Below are 18,166 nucleotides of genomic sequence, written 5' to 3'. Positions count from 1 at the left end.
CCACGTGGTTCAACCCTACACCTCCCAAACCCTGAGTGTCTTGAACATCCTGTCACAAAGCGAGGGGAGACTTATTGTTTTCTTTCTAGGTTCAAGAACCAGTCTGTTTCTGCTGCTCTACCATACTCCCCATCGACTCCATACAGAGAAGGAAAATACTGTTTTCCATTAGAAGACAGTGACTGACTGAGTGTCCCCATGTTGTGTCTAGTCTGCCCAGGACGACAAGGCCACCATCCAGTGTGAGACGTCTCCCCCCAACTCCCCGCGCTCCATGCGCCTACACAAGGGGGCCATCCACACTGCCAGCCATGAGGACATCAGAGACATCCGCAGGTAGGAAGGACCTTTCTGCCTCACGTCAATATATCACTCTGTTCGTTTTCTAGAAGAGCAATATACTGATGCTGGTCTCTTTGTTTCTCTCTCCTTCTGTCGTTCTCTTATCTGTCCATCCATCTATCTCTTCATCCCTCTGTTTCTGATCTCTCCATCGATTTATCTATCCACATATCTCTCTCCATCGCTTTCTCTCCCTGTATGTCTCTTTATGCATTCATGCTCATCTCTCTCTCCGCCTCTCTCTCACCCCCTCCTCCCTCCTCCCTCTCTCCCCCTTCTCTCTCTCCCCCTTCTCTCTCTCCCCCACCTATCTCTCCCCTTCTCCCCCACCTATCTCTCCCCTCTCCCCCCTATCTCTCCCCCTCTCCCCCACCTATCTCTCCCCCCACTATCTCTCCCCCACCTATCTCTCCCCTCTCTCTCCCCCTCTCTCTCCTCCCCCACCTCTCTCTCTCCCCACCTCTCTCTCTCCCCCACCTCTCGCTCTCTCCCCCTCCTCTCTCTCTCCCCCCACCTCTCTCTCTCTCCCCCCTCTCTCTCTCTCTCCCCCACCTCTCTCTCTCCCCACCTCTCTCTCTCTCCCCCCCCTCTCTCTCTCCCCCCACCTCTCTCTCTCCCCCACTCTCTCTCCCCCCACCTCTCTCTCTCTCCCCCACCTCTCTCTCTCTCCCCCACCTATCCCCTCCCCCCCCCCATCTCTCTCTCCCCGCCCCCATCTCTCTCCCCCCCCCATCTCTCTCTCCCGCCCCCATCTCTCTCTCCCGCCCCCATCTCTCTCCCCCTTCTCGCTCCCCGTCTCAGTATGGCCACCCTACAGGACGGCCAGGGTAGTAACCCCAGCAGCAGTAATAGCAGTCAGGACTCTCTGAACAAGGCAGCCAAGAAGAAGAGCATCAAGTCCTCCATCGGGCGCCTCTTCGGCAAGAAGGAGAAGGGTCGGCCAGGCCCCCCAGGGAGCAAGGAGTTCCCTGGCAGCCAAGGTCAGTCCCCCCTCCCTAGAACATACCTGCTGAGTCATGTTCATTAGGCAACAGATGGAAAAAACTGAAACCGGGAAGGGACTACCTAGACTGAAGTTGACCTCTGACCCTCATCTCTCCTCATAGCTGGTACCCCCGAGGCGGAGACCTCTCCCCAGGATGCACTGGGGCTGGGCAAACTGGGCGGCCCCGCTGAGAAGAACAGGAAACTGCAGAAGAAGTAGGTGTTTCCACATCCCGTCACCGCTTCTGTCAGTGACGCAACATACAGTGCATTCAGAAAGTATTCAGACCCCTTGACTTTTTCCACATTTTGTTACATTACAGCCTTATTCTAAAGTGGATTAAATAGTTCCCCCCCCTCAATCTACACACATTACCCCATAAAGACAAAGCAAAAACAGGTTTTTATAAATTTGTGCACATTTATTACAAATAAAAAAACTGATATCACATTTATGTAAGTATTCAGACCCTTTACTCAGTACTTTGTTGAAGCACCTTTGGCAGTGATTACAGCCTCAAGTCTTCTTGGGTAGGACGCTACAAGCTTGGCACATCTGTATTTGGGGAGTTTCTCCCATTCTTCTCTGCAGATCCTCAAGCTCTGTCAGGTTGGATGGGGAGTGTCGCTGCACAGCTATTTTCAGGTCTCTCCAGAGATGTTAGATCGGGTTCAAGCCCAGGCTCTGGCTGGGCCACTCAAGGACATTCAGAGACTTGTCCCAAAGCCACTCCTGCATTGTGTTGGCTGTGTGCTTAGGGTCGTTGTCCTGTTGCAAGGTGAACCCTGAGCACTCGGGAGCCGGTTTTCTTCAAGGATCTCTTTGTACTTTGCTCCATTCATCTTTCCCTCGATCCTGACTAGTCTCCCAGTCCCTGCCGCTGAACAACATCCCCAAAGTATGATGCTGCCACCACCGTGCTTCACCGTAGAGATGGTGCCAGGTTTCCTCCAGACGTGACACTTGGCATTCAGGCCAAAGAGTTCAATCTTGGTTTCATCAAACCAAAGAATCTTGTTTCTAATGGTCTGAGAGTCCTTTAGGTTCCTTTTGGCAAACTCCAAGTGGGCTGTCATGTGCCTTTTACTGAGGAGTGGCTTCCGTCTGGCCACTCTACCATATAGGTCTGATTTGGTGGAGTGCTGCAGAGATGGTTGTCCTTCTGGAAGGTTCTTCCATCTCCACAAAGGAAACTGGTGCTCTGTCAGAGTGACAAACGGGTTCTTGGTAACCTCCCTGGCCAAGGCCCTTCTCCCCCGATTGCTCAGTTTGGCCGGGCGGCCAGCTCTAGGAAGAGTCTTGGTGGTTCCAAACTTCTTCCATTTAAGAATGATGGAGGCCACTGTGTTCTTGGGGACCTTCAATGATGCAGACATTTTTTGGTACCCTTCCCCAGATCTGTGCCTCGACACAATCCTGTCTCGGAGCTCTACGGACAATTCTTTCGATCTCATGGCTTGGTTTTTGCTCTGACATGCACTATCAACTGTGGGACCTTTATATAGACAGGTGTGTGCCTTTCCAAATCATGTCCAATCAATTGAATTTACCACAGGTGGACTCCAATCAAGGATAATCAATGGAAACAAGATGCACCTGAGCTCAATTTCGAGTCTCATAGCAAAGGGTCTGAATACTCATGTAAATAAGGTATTTCTGTTTTCGCTTTGTCATTATGGAGTATTGTGTGTGTATATTGATTATGATTTTTATTTTATTTCATCCATTTTAGAATATGGCTGTAACATAACAAAATGTGGAAAAAGTCAAGGGGTTTGAGTACTTTCCGAATGCACTGTAGATACATCAGTAGATATTACTAATGGTAGCTAGACAGGTTCTATGTAGTTAACAGTAGATATTACTAATGGTAGCTAGACAGGTTCTATGTAGTTAACAGTAGATAGTCTGAGCGGCTGTGTCTATGAGTTGGCCACTCAGATGACTGTAATCAACAGATATGCTGTTGCTCTGAGCAGTGACCAGGGTTTTTAACGCTTCCATCCCATAGATATCAATCTACTCCATCAACCGTAGATCTTGTTGCATTAGAGGTCAATCTAGCTCAGATACGTCTGGTTGATGGCTCCAGCCATACAGCTGTTTATGCTTGTGTGTTCTATATGGCCCTTCTAGATCTGACCCAAAGCACTGTAACAGCCCTGTGTTGCTCTATGCTCACCCTGCCGTGTAGCGCTCTGCCACTTTCTCTCTCACACACAGCCACCGCTGTCCCTCCCAGGGGACCTGGCCTCATGCCCCTGCCCCATGCTGTCCCTCCCAGGGGACCTGGCCTCATGCCCCCGCCCCATGCTGTCCCTCCCAGGGGACCTGGCCTCATGCCCCCGCCCCATGCTGTCCCTCCCAGGGGACCTGGCCTCATGCCCCCGCCCCATGCTGTCCCTCCCAGGGGACCTGGTCTCATGCCCCCTGCCCCATGCTGGCCCTCCCAGGGGACCTGGCCTCATGCCCCTGCCCCATGCTGTCCCTCCCAGGGGACCTGGCCTCATGCCCCCGCCCCATGCTGTCCCTCCCAGGGGACCTGGCCTCATGCCCCCCGCCCCATGCTGTCCCTCCCAGGGGACCTGGCCTCATGCCCCCGCCCCATGCTGTCCCTCCCAGGGGACCTGGCCTCATGCCCCCGCCCATGCTGTCCCTCCCGGGCCTGGTCTCATGCCCCCGCCCCCATGCTGTCCCTCCCAGGGACCTGGCCTCATGCCCCCGCCCCATGTCTGTCCCTCCCAGGGGACCTGGCCTCATGCCCCCCCCCCATGCTGTCCCTCCCAGGGGTCCTGGTCTCATGCCCCCGCCCCATGCTGTCCCTCCCAGGGGACATGGCCTCATGCCCCCACCCCCATGCTGTCCCTCCCAGGGGACCTGGCCTCCCCCGCCCCATGCTGTCCCTCCCAGGGGACCTGGCCTCATGCCCCCGCCCCATGCTGTCCCTCCCAGGGGACCTGGCCTCATGCCCCCGCCCCATGCTGTCCCTCCCAGGGGTCCTGGTCTCATGCCCCCGACCCCATGCTGTCCCTCCCAGGGGACCTGGCCTCATGCCCCCGCCCGTCCCATCCACACAAACTCAATCTCCCATCATGCAAATCACTGCAACTCCTCAGCCACACTGCCAGGGTCTGATTTTTCTAAGGGCCAGTTTCCCGGATTCCTATTACAGTAATTAGTGCTTTTTAGTACAGGGGTAGGCTCTATCTGTGTCCGGGAAACCAGCCCTATGCGTTTGTACAGCTTCATGCTTCTAGTTCAGGTTGATATTATGTAGTGTCGGCCAGGCTTCCATTTCATTCATTTTGATGAACTAATGTCCCCCGTTTTTCTTTTGAAGTAATCAAGGGGTGACTTGTTCATAGCTGTAAAACTTTCAATTATGCATAAAGTAAGGCGGCTGAATTTTTGCGTTTTGAGCGATCATTTAATGACTCTTTCGATAGATCTACGTTATTTGAATACAGTCAAAGCCTGATTATCATTGGCCGTCACCACCAGGAGCTCTCATTGGCCTAGTTTGCTATTTTTAATTGGCTTCAGTTCACTTTTTATTTAGCTGATTTTCACCCTTTTATTTCATCCCCCCTCTCATTCCATCTGTAGTCCAAAGACAGGGTGAGTGATCTCCTCCATGTTGCTTGTTGCTTTGCCCTCTTTGCCGCCAAACAGTTGGCTTCATGCTGCCCTCACCAGCTCTCCTAAGAGTATTTTCCTCACTGCTATACCTACAGTACCATCTCAACTAACAGGAATGTGCCTACCTGCCGTTTTTTATAAAGCTTTCTCTGAGCCCCTTCTGGTGTTAACTTCATCCTTGTACTCTAGTTATCAGGGTTGGGGTCAATTCCATTTCAATTCCAGTCAATTCAGAATGTAAACCCAATTCCAAAATGTCCTAATTTGAAAAGCATGGTAGAGAATTGGAATTTCAGTGTACTTCCTGAATTCAATTTTTATTTGTCACGTGCTTCGTAAACACGAGACTTAACAGGTGTAGATTAACATAATTAACTGGAATTGACCGTGACCACTGAGACAACTGAGTCAGTCTTGCCAGGTTTAGTTCTGGTCAGGTTCTAGTGGTATCTTTCCACTGCTAACAGGTTATTACAATGCTGTTATTAGATTGAAGAAGTGGATGGAACTATCCTGTGGACCAAAATATTACACACAAAGAATAGACAAACATACTATCTGAGAAGGTTTTTTTCCATGTATTCTTTTGCATGTATTCGGTCCCCTACTGACGGTTCTCTTATGGATGCATTCTAACTAACACAAGTTTCCCCCTATTACTGAACCGTTGTGATAATTCCGTTTCCCATGATGCCCTTAGTCTGTTAGCCACAAAGATACCGGTTATGTAACAGTGGCTTGGCATAAAGGTGGCCTTCTTCTTGACTCAGGAACAGGAGTCTTCCACCAAATGTATTGATTTAAAGGTGACTGTTCTGGAAATGATCTGGGGTTTCTCTCTCTCTCTCTCTCTCTCTGTCTCTCTCTCTCTCTCTCTCTCTCTCTCTCTGTCTCTCTCTGTCTCTCTCTCGCTCTCTCTCGCTCTCTCTCGCTCTCACTCTGGGTCCGAACTGCCGCAGGGTTCAAATCCTCAGCTTTCTCTCTGTTTTACCTCAGCATGGTTACAACAATGTGTGTGTGAGGTACTGAGTTTTCATGGTGTGCAGGTTGAGGTGTGTGTATGGCGTAACGGGCTCGTGTGTCTCTCTCTCTCTAACCCTGTGTGTTGTTTTAGGCATGAGTTGCTGGAGGAGGCTCGCAGGCAGAGTCTACCCTTCGCCCAGTGGGACGGCCCTACTGTAGTGGTCTGGTTGGAGGTGAGACGCACACACACACACACACCACAAACTAATATGCGCGCACATACACACATTCACCCAAAAACTCTCATGTGTACACCCACACACACATTCAAAACACAAAAATAACCCAATCCTGTCCTGTTTTTCTCCTGCCCTCCCCTCTCTGCCCTCCCCCTCTCACCTCTGCCCTCCCCTCTCTGCCCTCCCTGCCACCTCTGTCCCCTCTCTGCCCTCCCCTTCCACCTCTGCCCTCCCCTCTCACCTCTGCCCTCCCCTCTCTGCCCTCCCCTTCCACCTCTGTCCCCTCTCTGCCCTCCCCTTCCACCTCTGCCCTCCCGTCTCTGCCCTCCCCTGCCACCTCTGTCCCCTCTCTGCCCTCCCGTCTCTGCCCTCCCCTTCCACCTCTGTCCCCTCTCTGCCCTCCCTCTCTGCCTCCCCTCCTCTGTCCCCTCTCTCCCCCCTGCCACCTCTGTCCCCTCTCTCTGCCCTCCCCTGCCACCTCTGTCCCCTCTCTCTGCCCTCCCTGCCACCTCTGTCCCCTCTCTCTGCCCTCCCCTGCCACCTCTGTTCCCTCTGTAGCTGTGGGTGGGTATGCCAGCCTGGTATGTGGCGGCGTGTCGTGCCAATGTGAAGAGCGGTGCCATCATGTCTGCCCTGTCGGACACAGAGATCCAGAGGGAGATTGGCATCAGTAACCCCTCCACCGCCTCAAACTGAGACTGGCCATCCAGGAGATCATGTCCCTCACCTCCCCCTCTGCACCCCCCACCTCCAGAACCGTAAGAGAGAGCACACACATGCACACACACGCTCACACACACACAAACGAGAACACACACATACACACGTGTACCCATACACAGTGACACATACACACACACACACAACAAAGATACTGGTAGCTCCAAAATTAAGACAGTCCAGCTCAGCCGTGGATCCTGGAGGACCTGTCCTCTTCTTCCGTTCCTCACCACCTGATTGGAGCATGCTACTGTCACTCCTCTAACCAGCTAATAGCGTTTCTCACTGTAAACTGTCCACCAATCGGAGTTCACAGAGCATCACTCACAAGGACTGCCCTGATTGGGGCCTCTCTCTCTGTCTCTCTCTCTGTCTCTCTCTCTGTCTGTCTCTCTCTCTCTCTCTGTCTCTCTCTCTGTCTCTGTGTGTGTGAATCATTTGGTGTGATTAATAACAATACTGTCTGGTCTTCTTATTTCCCTTACCTTCCTTCCTCGTGTTCTTAAACAAAACAAATCCTCACTTCCTCTCCCTCCTCCATCTCCTTTCCCTCTCCTCTCCCTCCTCCCTGTCCTCTCACACGCTTGCATCACTGGTGATTCTTGGGATTGTCACATGATCAGTCCACGGGGAACGTGTGGGTCACGCACGAAGAGTTGGAGTGCCTTGCAGCCATACCCCCCACGGTTAGTCTGGCCAAGCCATTGGGCAGTCGCTGGCGACTGGTAGTGATCTGGTTGGTAGTTGGGTGTTACTCCCTGTGTGTGTACTCTTCTCACGGCCCTGTTTGTCCAAGTCTGTGTCTTGGTTTGGGCTTTTGGTGTCAGTAGGTGTGTTTTTGTGTGTGTGTGTGTGTCTGTCAGTTTGGTTGAAGGCTAAGTTCAGCATAGACTTAGCTTTTGAACTAAAATGACTGGTTAACATTAGATTTGTGTTATCTTTATGTTCCTGGCCTAATTGCTACACAGCATGTCAAGTTATAAAACTGTTTCATTTAAACACTTTTGCTCAATGCTATATTTACAGTCCTGTTTCAACCTGGGATTTACTAATACATGAAGTGGTACAATGGATATTTCAACAGGGCAAATACCGGTATTAGATATTGAAATGAGTTCTAGGTCAATCTCAGGTTCATAGAGAACAGGAAGCTAATGTAGCCTAAAGCATGAGCTGTGTTTGTTGCATGTCCAGTTTCTAGTTGAGTTGTCTTAACATTAACACTTGTTGAGTAGCATGTTCATGTTGAGCTGCCTAACCCAGCACTGCCACGGTCACTAACTCTAACCCGCTTCTCTTCTCTCACCATGCTAACCATGCTAACAACAGGAAGATGCCGAGGGCAGCTGGGCCCAGGTTTGTCTCTCCTCTCGCTGGCTGTGGTAGATGACGAGGACATTTCACCTTATTTCAGTTGGACAGTTTAGCTCTTCAGTTGGACAGTTTAGCTCTTCAGTTGGACAGTTTAGCTCTTCAGTTGGACAGTTTAGCTCTTCAGTTGGACAAATGGTTGTTTCAGTTGGACAGTTTAGCTCTTCAGTTGGACAGATGGTTGTTTCAGTTGGACAGTTTAGCTCTTCAGTTGGACAGTTTAGCTCTTCAGTTGGACAGATGGTTGTTTCAGTTGGACAGTTTAGCTCTTCAGTTGGACAGTTTAGCTCTTCAGTTGGACAATTGGTTGTTTCAGTTGGACAGTTTAGCTCTTCAGTTGGACAGTTTAGCTCTTCAGTTGGACAGTTTAGCTCTTCAGTTGGACAGTTTAGCTCTTCAGTTGGACAGATGGTTGTTTCAGTTGGACAGTTTAGCCCTTCAGTTGGACAGTTTAGCCCTTCAGTTGGACAGTTTAGCTCTTCAGTTGAACAGTTTAGCTCTTCAGTTGGACAGTTTAGCTCTTCAGTTGGACAGTTTAGCTCTTCAGTTGGACAGATGGTTGTTTCAGTTGGACAGTTTAGCTCTTCAGTTGGACAGTTTAGCTCTTCAGTTGGACAGTTTAGCTCTTCAGTTGGACAATTGGTTGTTTCAGTTGGACAGTTTAGCTCTTCAGTTGGACAGTTTAGCTCTTCAGTTGGACAGTTTAGCTCTTCAGTTGGACAGATGGTTGTTTCAGTTGGACAGTTTAGCCCTTCAGTTGGACAGTTTAGCTCTTCAGTTGGACAGTTTAGCTCTTCAGTTGAACAGTTTAGCTCTTCAGTTGGACAGTTTAGCCCTTCAGTTGGACAGTTTAGCTCATCTGTTGGACAGATGGTTGTTTCAGTTGGACAGTTTAGCTCTTCAGTTGGACAGTTTAGCTCTTCAGTTGGACAGTTTAGCTCTTCAGTTGGACAGTTTAGCTCTTCAGTTGGACAGTTTAGCTCTTCAGTTGGACAGTTTAGCTCTTCAGTTGGACAGATGGTTGTTTCAGTTGGACAGTTTAGCTCTTCAGTTGGACAGATGGTTGTTTCAGTTGGACAGTTTAGCTCTTCAGTTGGACAGTTTAGCTCTTCAGTTGGACAGTTTAGCTCTTCAGTTGGACATATGGTTGTTTCAGTTGGACAGTTTAGCCCTTCAGTTGGACAGTTTAGCCCTTCAGTTGGACAGTTTAGCTCTTCAGTTGGACAGTTTAGCTCTTCAGTTGGACAGTTTAGCTCTTCAGTTGGACAGTTTAGCCCTTCTGTTGGACAGTTTAGTGGTTATACACGTAGTGATAAGGCTTCCCATCAAACTCTTGTAGTGACAGACATTAACTCAGATGTCCTGTTTAGAAGCCACAGTCAGGACCGGATACAATTTATTAGAAGCCTCTGCTGTTTAGAAGTTGTCCCACCTATCAGAACACAAATCAGTCTAGTACTCTGACCTCCCACCTATCAGAACACAAATCAGTCTAGTACTCTGACCTCCCACCTGTCAGAACACAAATCAGTCTAGTTCTCTGACCTCCCACCTGTCAGAACACAAATCAGTCTAGTACTCTGACCTCCCACCTATCAGAACACAAATCAGTCTAGTTCTCTGACCTCCCACCTATCAGAACATGGATCAGTCTAGTTGTCTGACCTCCCACCTATCAGAACATAGATCAGTCTAGTTGTCTGACCTCCCACCTATCAGAACATAGATCAGTCTAGTTGTCTGACCTCCCTCCTATCAGAACATAGATCAGTCTAGTTGTCTGACCTCCCTCCTATCAGAACATAGATCAGTCTAGTTGTCTGACCTCCCACCTATCAGAACATGGATCAGTCTAGTTGTCTGACCTCCCACCTATCAGAACATAGATCAGTCTAGTTGTCTGACCTCCCACCTATCAGAACATAGATCAGTCTAGTTGTCTGACCTCCCACCTATCAGAACATAGATCAGTCTAGTTGTCTGACCTCCCTCCTATCAGAACATAGATCAGTCTAGTTGTCTGACCTCCCTCCTATCAGAACATAGATCAGTCTAGTTGTCTGACCTCCCTCCTATCAGAACATAGATCAGTCTAGTTGTCTGACCTCCCTCCTATCAGAACATGGATCAGTCTAGTTGTCTGACCTCCCTCCTATCAGAACATAGATCAGTCTAGTTGTCTGACCTCCCACCTATCAGAACATAGATCAGTCTAGTTGTCTCACTGGCCCTAGTTCTGATCTGTAGTCGTAGCTGCTCTTAAACCTGCTGTAACTTACACACAATAGATTTTAATAGGGTGGTTTCCATCACTTTCACACCTAGCCTTTTTTTGTTGTTGCAATGTCCTGGTAGCCTTTCGTAGCTATGGTAGCCATGACCCACTTACTCTTTACACTCCTCCTATAGACTCCCAAACACAGTCTGACCTAGCCCCTGTCCCTCCCTCCACAGACGCTGGCGTACGGAGACATGAACCATGAGTGGATTGGTAATGAGTGGCTGCCCAGCCTGGGTCTGCCCCAGTACCGCTCCTACTTCATGGAGTCCCTGGTGGACGCCCGCATGCTGGACCACCTCACCAAGAAGGACATGAGGGGACAGCTCAAAATGGTGGACAGTTTCCACAGGTAAAAATACAAAATGGTGGATAGCTTCCACAGTTATTAGGAGCCGAAATGGTTTACAGTTTCCATAGGCAAGGTGACGAAATAAATGGTGGACAGTTCCCACTATTAAGGGCCAAAATGGTGCCATGGACGACTAGGGACGTTAATTTTTGTTTCTCTTTATATGTTTAACCGGTCAGTGTGTCTTGTGTAACAATAGGAACAGTTTCCAGTGTGGGGTGATGTGTCTGAGGAGACTGAACTACGACAGGAAGGAGCTGGAGAGGAGGCGTGACGAGACCCAGCTGGAGCTGCAAGGTAACAGCTGGGATAACGGTGAGAGCAAATGACAGTCAACGGAAGGGAGAAATGACCCCACTGTTCAGATTCACTCATCATTTAGTTAGCTCCGCAACGCTAAGCTGATAACGCTATGGGAGAATCTGAAGTGTGGGTATTTATCCTTCTATTGCATCCATATACACATTTAGAAATGATGGGGTTTGTTTCTACAGAGGATTTCTTTGGACTTTTCCTCCGGATGTATTTCCTGATCATATCAATGTTTTTCTAACACAGAGGAATAATTCCCACTGGAGGGTGGGGCATTCAAACAAAATGTCAACTTAATTTCATGTCAGTCCTGCCCTATTTATTTATTTCACAGGGGAATTATTTTGACTGTCCCTTGGATGCGTTTCCTGATCATTCCCCTAATGTTTCTGTACCATTTCATTACATACATTTACATTTACGTCATTTAGCAGACGCTCTTATCCAGAGCGACTTACAAATTGGGGTTACCATTACCATTTACCATTTGTGTACCTTAAGCAGACGTGCTGGTGTGGAGCAACGAGCGGGTGATCAGCTGGGTGCAGGCCATGGGGCTGAAGGAGTACAGTAACAACCTGCTGGAGAGCGGCGTGCATGGCGCCCTGCTGGCCCTGGATGAAACCTTCGACCACAACGCCCTGGCCCTGCTGCTACAGATCCCCACCCAGAACACACAGGTAGGTACACCACAACGCACAGATCCCCACCCAGAACACACAGGTAGGTACACCACAACGCACAGATCCCCACCCAGAACACACAGGTAGGTACACCACAACGCACAGATCCCCACCCAGAACACACAGGTAGGTACACCACAACGCACAGATCCCCACCCAGAACACACAGGTAGGTACACCACAACGCACAGATCCCCACCCAGAACACACAGGTAAGTACACCACAACGCACAGATCCCCACCCAGAACACACAGGTAGGTACACCACAACGCACAGATCCCCACCCAGAACACACAGGTAGGTACACAACAACGCACAGATCCCCACCCAGAACACACAGGTAGGTACACCACAACGCACAGATCCCCACCCAGAACACACAGGTAGGTACACCACAACGCACAGATCCCCACCCAGAACACACAGGTAGGTACACCACAACGCACAGATCCCCACCCAGAACACACAGGTAGGTACACCACAACGCACAGATCCCCACCCAGAACACACAGGTAGGTACACCACAACGCACAGATCCCCACCCAGAACACACAGGTAGGTACACCACAACGCACAGATCCCCACCCAGAACACACAGGTAGGTACACCACAACGCACAGATCCCCACCCAGAACACACAGGTAGGTACACCACAACGCACAGATCCCCACCCAGAACACACAGGTAGGTACACCACAACGCACAGATCCCCACCCAGAACACACAGGTAGGTACACCACAACGCACAGATCCCCACCCAGAACACACAGGTAGGTACACCACAACGCACAGATCCCCACCCAGAACACACATGTAGGTACACCACAACGCACAGATCCCCACCCAGAACACACAGGTAGGTACACCACAACGCACAGATCCCCACCCAGAACACACAGGTAGGTACATCACAACGCACAGATCCCCACCCAGAACACACAGGTAGGTACACCACAACGCACAGATCCCCACCCAGAACACACAGGTAGGTACACCACAACGCACAGATCCCCACCCAGAACACACAGGTAGGTACACCACAACGCACAGATCCCCACCCAGAACACACAGGTAGGTACACCACAACGCACAGATCCCCACCCAGAACACACAGGTAGGTACACCACAACGCACAGATCCCCACCCAGAACACACAGGTAGGTACACCACAACGCACAGATCCCCACCCAGAACACACAGGTAGGTACACCACAACGCACAGATCCCCACCCAGAACACACAGGTAGGTACACCACAACGCACAGATCCCCACCCAGAACACACAGGTAGGTACACCACAACGCACAGATCCCCACCCAGAACACACAGGTAGGTACACAACAACGCACAGATCCCCACCCAGAACACACAGGACGTAAGAGAGAGACACACACTACCAGCATTGGTGGGTGGCTGTGAACCTCCCTGGCAGTCAAACAGCTCCCAGCTGAGACGTCAGCTCCACACGCACTCCTTCATCTACTCTCTCTTTCTCTGTGTCTTTCCCTCCTTCCTCCCTTGTAGGCCAGAGCAGCTCTGGAGAGAGAGTACAGCAGTCTGCTGGCCATCGGCACAGAGAGGAGACTGGATGAGGTGAGACACTTACATATGATTCACCACACACACTCTCTTTCTAAAGCTCACACACACACACACTCTTTCTAAAGCTCACACACACACACACACTCTTTCTAAAGCTCACACACACACTCTCTCTTTCCAAAGCACACACACACACACTCTCTTTCCAAAGCTCACACACACACACACTCTCTTTCCAAAGCGCTCCTCCATGTATATCCACATCCTTATTTCCTTCCTGCTTCCTCCTCTCTGAATCTCTTCCAGGATGATGATAAGAACTTCCGGCGCACCCCCTCCTGGAGGAAGAAGTTCCGGCCCAAAGACGCGCGGGGGATGTCCCCGGGCTCAGCCGACACCCTGCCTGCCAACTTCAGACTGACCAATAGCAACGCAGCGTCCCCCTCCATGCAGCCAAAGAGGAGCCCCATGGACGGTACGACAGGGGTTGGGTCCGCTGTGTGTTAGGCATGGCACTGCTGTGGCTTTATCTCCATGAGACCTTACACAATATGCTTTCAACAATGGTTTAGTGTTTTCCCAGCTCTAGTGTGTGTGTGTGTTGTGCTGGAGATTGTGAGTGACTAACCAACAGCATGTTTCTGCATGTGGTTTTGCTGTGGGGATGCAGGGGGTCAGTCTGCAATACAGAGGCTGGACACTGCCACAGTCAGGACCTACTCCTGCTAACACCACACACGGTAAGTTTCACAATGATTCTAATCTTCTGTTAAAGCAGCTTGTTGTGCCTGGGCTTTTTTGGGCGATAATAACGCATGTCTACGCTTCTCCTCCTCCTCTATTCTGTCCTCTTCATCTGCTGCTTCTCTGCAAATCTCCCTCCCTCCCCCTCCCCCCTCCCTTCCCTTCCTCCCCCTCCCTTCCCTTCCTCCCTTCCCTTCCTCCCCCCTCCCTTCCCTTCCCCCCTTCCCCCTTCCCCCTCCCTTCCCCCCCTCCCCTCACCTCCCTCCCCCCTCCCCCCTCCCTCCCCCCTCCCCCTCCCTCCCCTCCCCCCTCCCTCCCCCTCCCCCCTCCCTCTATTCCCCTTCCCCCTCCCTTCCCCCTCCTCCCTCCCCCTCCCTCCCCCCTCCCTCCCCCCTCCCTCCCCCTCCCCCTCCCCCCTCCCTCTCTCCTCTCTCTCTCCTCTCTCTCTTCTTAGTTTATCCTCATTATTTGTATAGGTGACTGCTGGTTGGAGGATGAGGGGTGTGAGTTCCCCTCCACCAGGAGCAGCTGCTGACCCTGCGACGACACTTCAACAGAGTTTTATTGTTATTATAGATATAAAAGAACTAGCAACCACATCACCAATCTCTATTTATGTAAGCAAGCTGGTGGGACATTTCATTGATTTTACATTTGTTATGTATCTCTCTCTTTCTTCACCCCACTCTCCCACCTAAATCGAAATATCCCTCTTTTCTAAACCTTTTCCTACTGTGCCCTTATCAAGGTTAACTCTCAGATGTAACTGAATGTTTTTCGACGGTCTGGAGTGTGTATATTTATATCAACAGACATTATCTAATCTTTTTTATATATATTCCTGATCTTGTATTGACAAGATGTACGTTTTGTATTTCTTTCTCTCCTCAGCTTTTGTTTTTAATCATTGAACTGATGCTCAAGTGACTTTAATATGTGACATTTTAACTGAATTGTATCCCTTTCCCTTCTGCCCCAGTCTCTTGTTGTCTTCAAGCATATCAATGGTGATTATTTGTAAATGCAGCTCTTATAGGACAATGAGGATATGTGAATATCAGAAATATTGCTGGAGTTCTGACTGACTTTGTTTCACAAACTGCTGTGGTCGCTAAGCACCGGGCGGACCGTAACCACAACAAGGCCCTTGGTAACCTTGGTGACAGGTGACATGTGAAACAACTCTTTTTTTTTTGTTCTTTCTGGTGAAACCAAACCTGAAATACTAAAACAAAAGCCATAAACAGTAGTGAAGACCAGGGCTACTTTCAGATGCATCGCTTGGTAAGAGACCGTTCTGCTGTGTAGGATCTCCAATTATCGGGTCAACCTCGCATGCTGAAGCTTTCCATCCCTCTCTCACTCCTTCCCATCATCCCGCTCCTTTCCCTGCCTTCTCCTGGAGCACGCAACGGAAGCCCAGACGCGCGTGAAGATGAACTCGCGTGTACCTGAGCCTTAAAGCGTGGCAGCTCTACTATCGACGGACCAACTCCACTGTGGCCTAAACTGATCCCCGCGACTAGCTACTCACCCAAGGCGGAGCGATCCCACCCACAAACCTTTTAACAAACACTTTGTACTACGGAGACTTCTAATCAAGCCTTATGGTTTTTTTTCTTTTCTCCTTTCTCTGTCTTTCTTATTTATTCTTCATCCCTGTCGTGTTTGTTGCTCTCGGTTAGATTTTTTTCGGGTTGCCACTTGAGTGGCAAAAGCTGTTTTTTATCTTGAGTGTTTCAACACAGGTTCCTGTGTCAATACTTTTTCAAGGCAAATGATGTCACGGAACCGAAGACTTGTCCTTTCCACCCTACATGTACACTACATTAGTTATGTTATTCCCTTTGTAATTTAGTCATTCATAATGCACAATGCAAATCCTGTTACTGTCCTGTTTTTTTTTAAATCTCCTGTTCTCCCCATTTATATTTTCCTGATCTGGTAACAAAATGATGTACAGTCTGAGTACTTATGAACTATTTTATCACAGTATTATTTATTGCTTACTTTCAATAAAATACTGAAACTTATTTTCCACTGCCAATAAAAAGACTAAGTCTTTGTGTTAAATGCATCGCTTGCCTTTGCAGTCATCTTAAAACCATGTGGTGTTAAGACTAGAAACCCCTTCCAATGACTCGGTTGGGGCTTGTATAGTTGTACACCACTGTATGCCCTGATAGGGGGAATGTAAACTTTCATTACATACAAAGAGGAAGAAAATACAGAAACATGGTCCTTTGTGGCTCATAGGGTTGCAAAATTCCGGTAACTTTCCATGTTTTCCAGAAATCCTGGTTGGAGGATTCCGGATTTCCTGCTTATTCCCACCTGATTCTGGGAATCCTCCAACTGGGATTTCTGGAAAACATGGAAAGTTACTGGAATTTTGCAACCCTGGTGGCGCAGTTGGTGCTTGCAATGCTTTGGATTCAGCTTTGTAAACTTTTTATTTGGAAATTATATTTGTCAAGGGTTGCAAGGAAACGAACCCACAATATTTGATTTTGCAGCCCGATTCTCAAAGCCCTCGTGAATTTCACAATGATGGAAACTCCCTCATCATGAATGTAATGAGTGACACAAGATGATCATTTATAACTGCAATGAGCTGTCCTCAAGATCTCTTTCCACCCATTTTTCTGTAGTTAAAAAAGGTCCATCTAGTGGCAAATATGTGGTCATACAAAATTTATACAAATACAGCAAAAATAGTCATTTCACTTCACCCCCATAGTTTCAAATGAATTGCTCTATTAAACAACTGCATTGTTTTATGGTGTGAAATTTAAATATTGTTCCTCTTCGATTTACTTGTACCAGTTTGACACCTATAATTATTGTTTGGGCTAAACCTTCCTACTGTACAATTCCTGAATCCTTAAATTCTGTTCCAAACCAAGCAGAAAGAATGTGTTGCTTCACTTGTAAAAGACAAGATGACATGTGATTTCACAAATAACTAGCATGTACTCGTGTGACTGGTGATGGTTCCATTTTTTTTATCACATGTAATTTGATTTTCAAGATACAGAGAATTATGTATATTAACACTTAATTAACATGGAATAGCTATCGTACCATTTTAAAATGTGTCCAGTGTCCCCGATTCTCTGTTGCAATATGTATATAAAAGAGATCAACTGTGTAATAAAAGAAATACAGTTATCATTGTCCTATCTAAATGGTTAGTAAAGCAAACAAGAATTGTCTGTTTAAAAATCCCTATTGTTTTAAACAAAGCCTACTTTATATCACATCAAACACCAACCCTGAATTCATTCATAGTGAAATCTGATGTGCATTAGGATGTTTTGGCCATTTTATATACAGTACCAGTCAAAAGTTTGGACACACCTACTCATTCATGGGTTTTTCTTTATTTTTACTATTTTCTACATTGTAGAATAAGAGTGAAGACATCAAACTATGAAATAACACATATGGAATCATGTAGTTACCAAAAAAGTGTTAAACAAATCAAAATATATTTGAGATTGTTCAAAGTAGCCACCCTTTGCCTTGATGACAGCTTTGCACACTCTTGGCATTCTCTCAACCAGCTTCATGAGGAATGCTTTTCCAACAACCTTGAAGGAGTTCCCACATATGCTGAGCACTTGTTGGCTGCTTTTCCTTCACTTTGCAGTCCAACTCATCCCAAACCATCTCAATTGGGTTGAGGTCAGGTGATTGTGGAGGCCAGGTCATCTGATGCAGCACTCCATCACTCTCATTGTTCAAATAGCCCTTACACAGCCTGGAGGTGTGTTTTGGGTCATTGTCCTGTTGAAAAACAAATGATAGTCCCACTAAGTGCAAACCAGATGGGATGGCGTATCGCTGCAGAATGCTGTGGTAGCCATGCTGGTTAAGTGTGCCTTGAATTCTAAATAAATCACAGACAGCGTCACTAGCAAAGCACCATCAAACCACCTCCTCTCCATGCTTCACGGTGGGAACCACAGATGCAGAGATAATCCGTTCACCTA

General features: G+C 48.6%; 1 protein-coding gene across 1 annotated transcript in view; it reads left to right on the top strand.

The window, feature by feature from the left end:
• Nucleotides 1-15,402, top strand: part of LOC121546388 (liprin-alpha-1) — a 32,442-nt gene extending 17,040 nt beyond the window's left edge. Inside the window, 16 exon segments of the mRNA XM_045219176.1 lie at nt 212-336; nt 1,144-1,322; nt 1,449-1,542; nt 4,934-4,945; nt 6,081-6,162; nt 6,727-6,844; nt 6,847-6,926; nt 7,512-7,574; nt 8,218-8,244; nt 10,714-10,889; nt 11,089-11,204; nt 11,706-11,881; nt 13,410-13,478; nt 13,722-13,902; nt 14,098-14,167; nt 14,626-15,402. Coding sequence (XP_045075111.1) covers nt 212-336; nt 1,144-1,322; nt 1,449-1,542; nt 4,934-4,945; nt 6,081-6,162; nt 6,727-6,844; nt 6,847-6,926; nt 7,512-7,574; nt 8,218-8,244; nt 10,714-10,889; nt 11,089-11,204; nt 11,706-11,881; nt 13,410-13,478; nt 13,722-13,902; nt 14,098-14,156 — 1,557 coding nt within the window. The 3' untranslated portion in view covers nt 14,157-14,167; nt 14,626-15,402.
• The last annotated feature ends 2,764 nt before the right edge of the window (nt 15,403-18,166 follow it).

Source organism: Coregonus clupeaformis, unplaced genomic scaffold (assembly GCF_020615455.1).
Source record: "Coregonus clupeaformis isolate EN_2021a unplaced genomic scaffold, ASM2061545v1 scaf2122, whole genome shotgun sequence".
In the NCBI taxonomy this organism is placed as follows: domain Eukaryota; kingdom Metazoa; phylum Chordata; class Actinopteri; order Salmoniformes; family Salmonidae; genus Coregonus; species Coregonus clupeaformis.
Note: the sequence above shows the minus strand (reverse complement) of the source record. Positions and strands in the feature narration are given on the sequence as shown.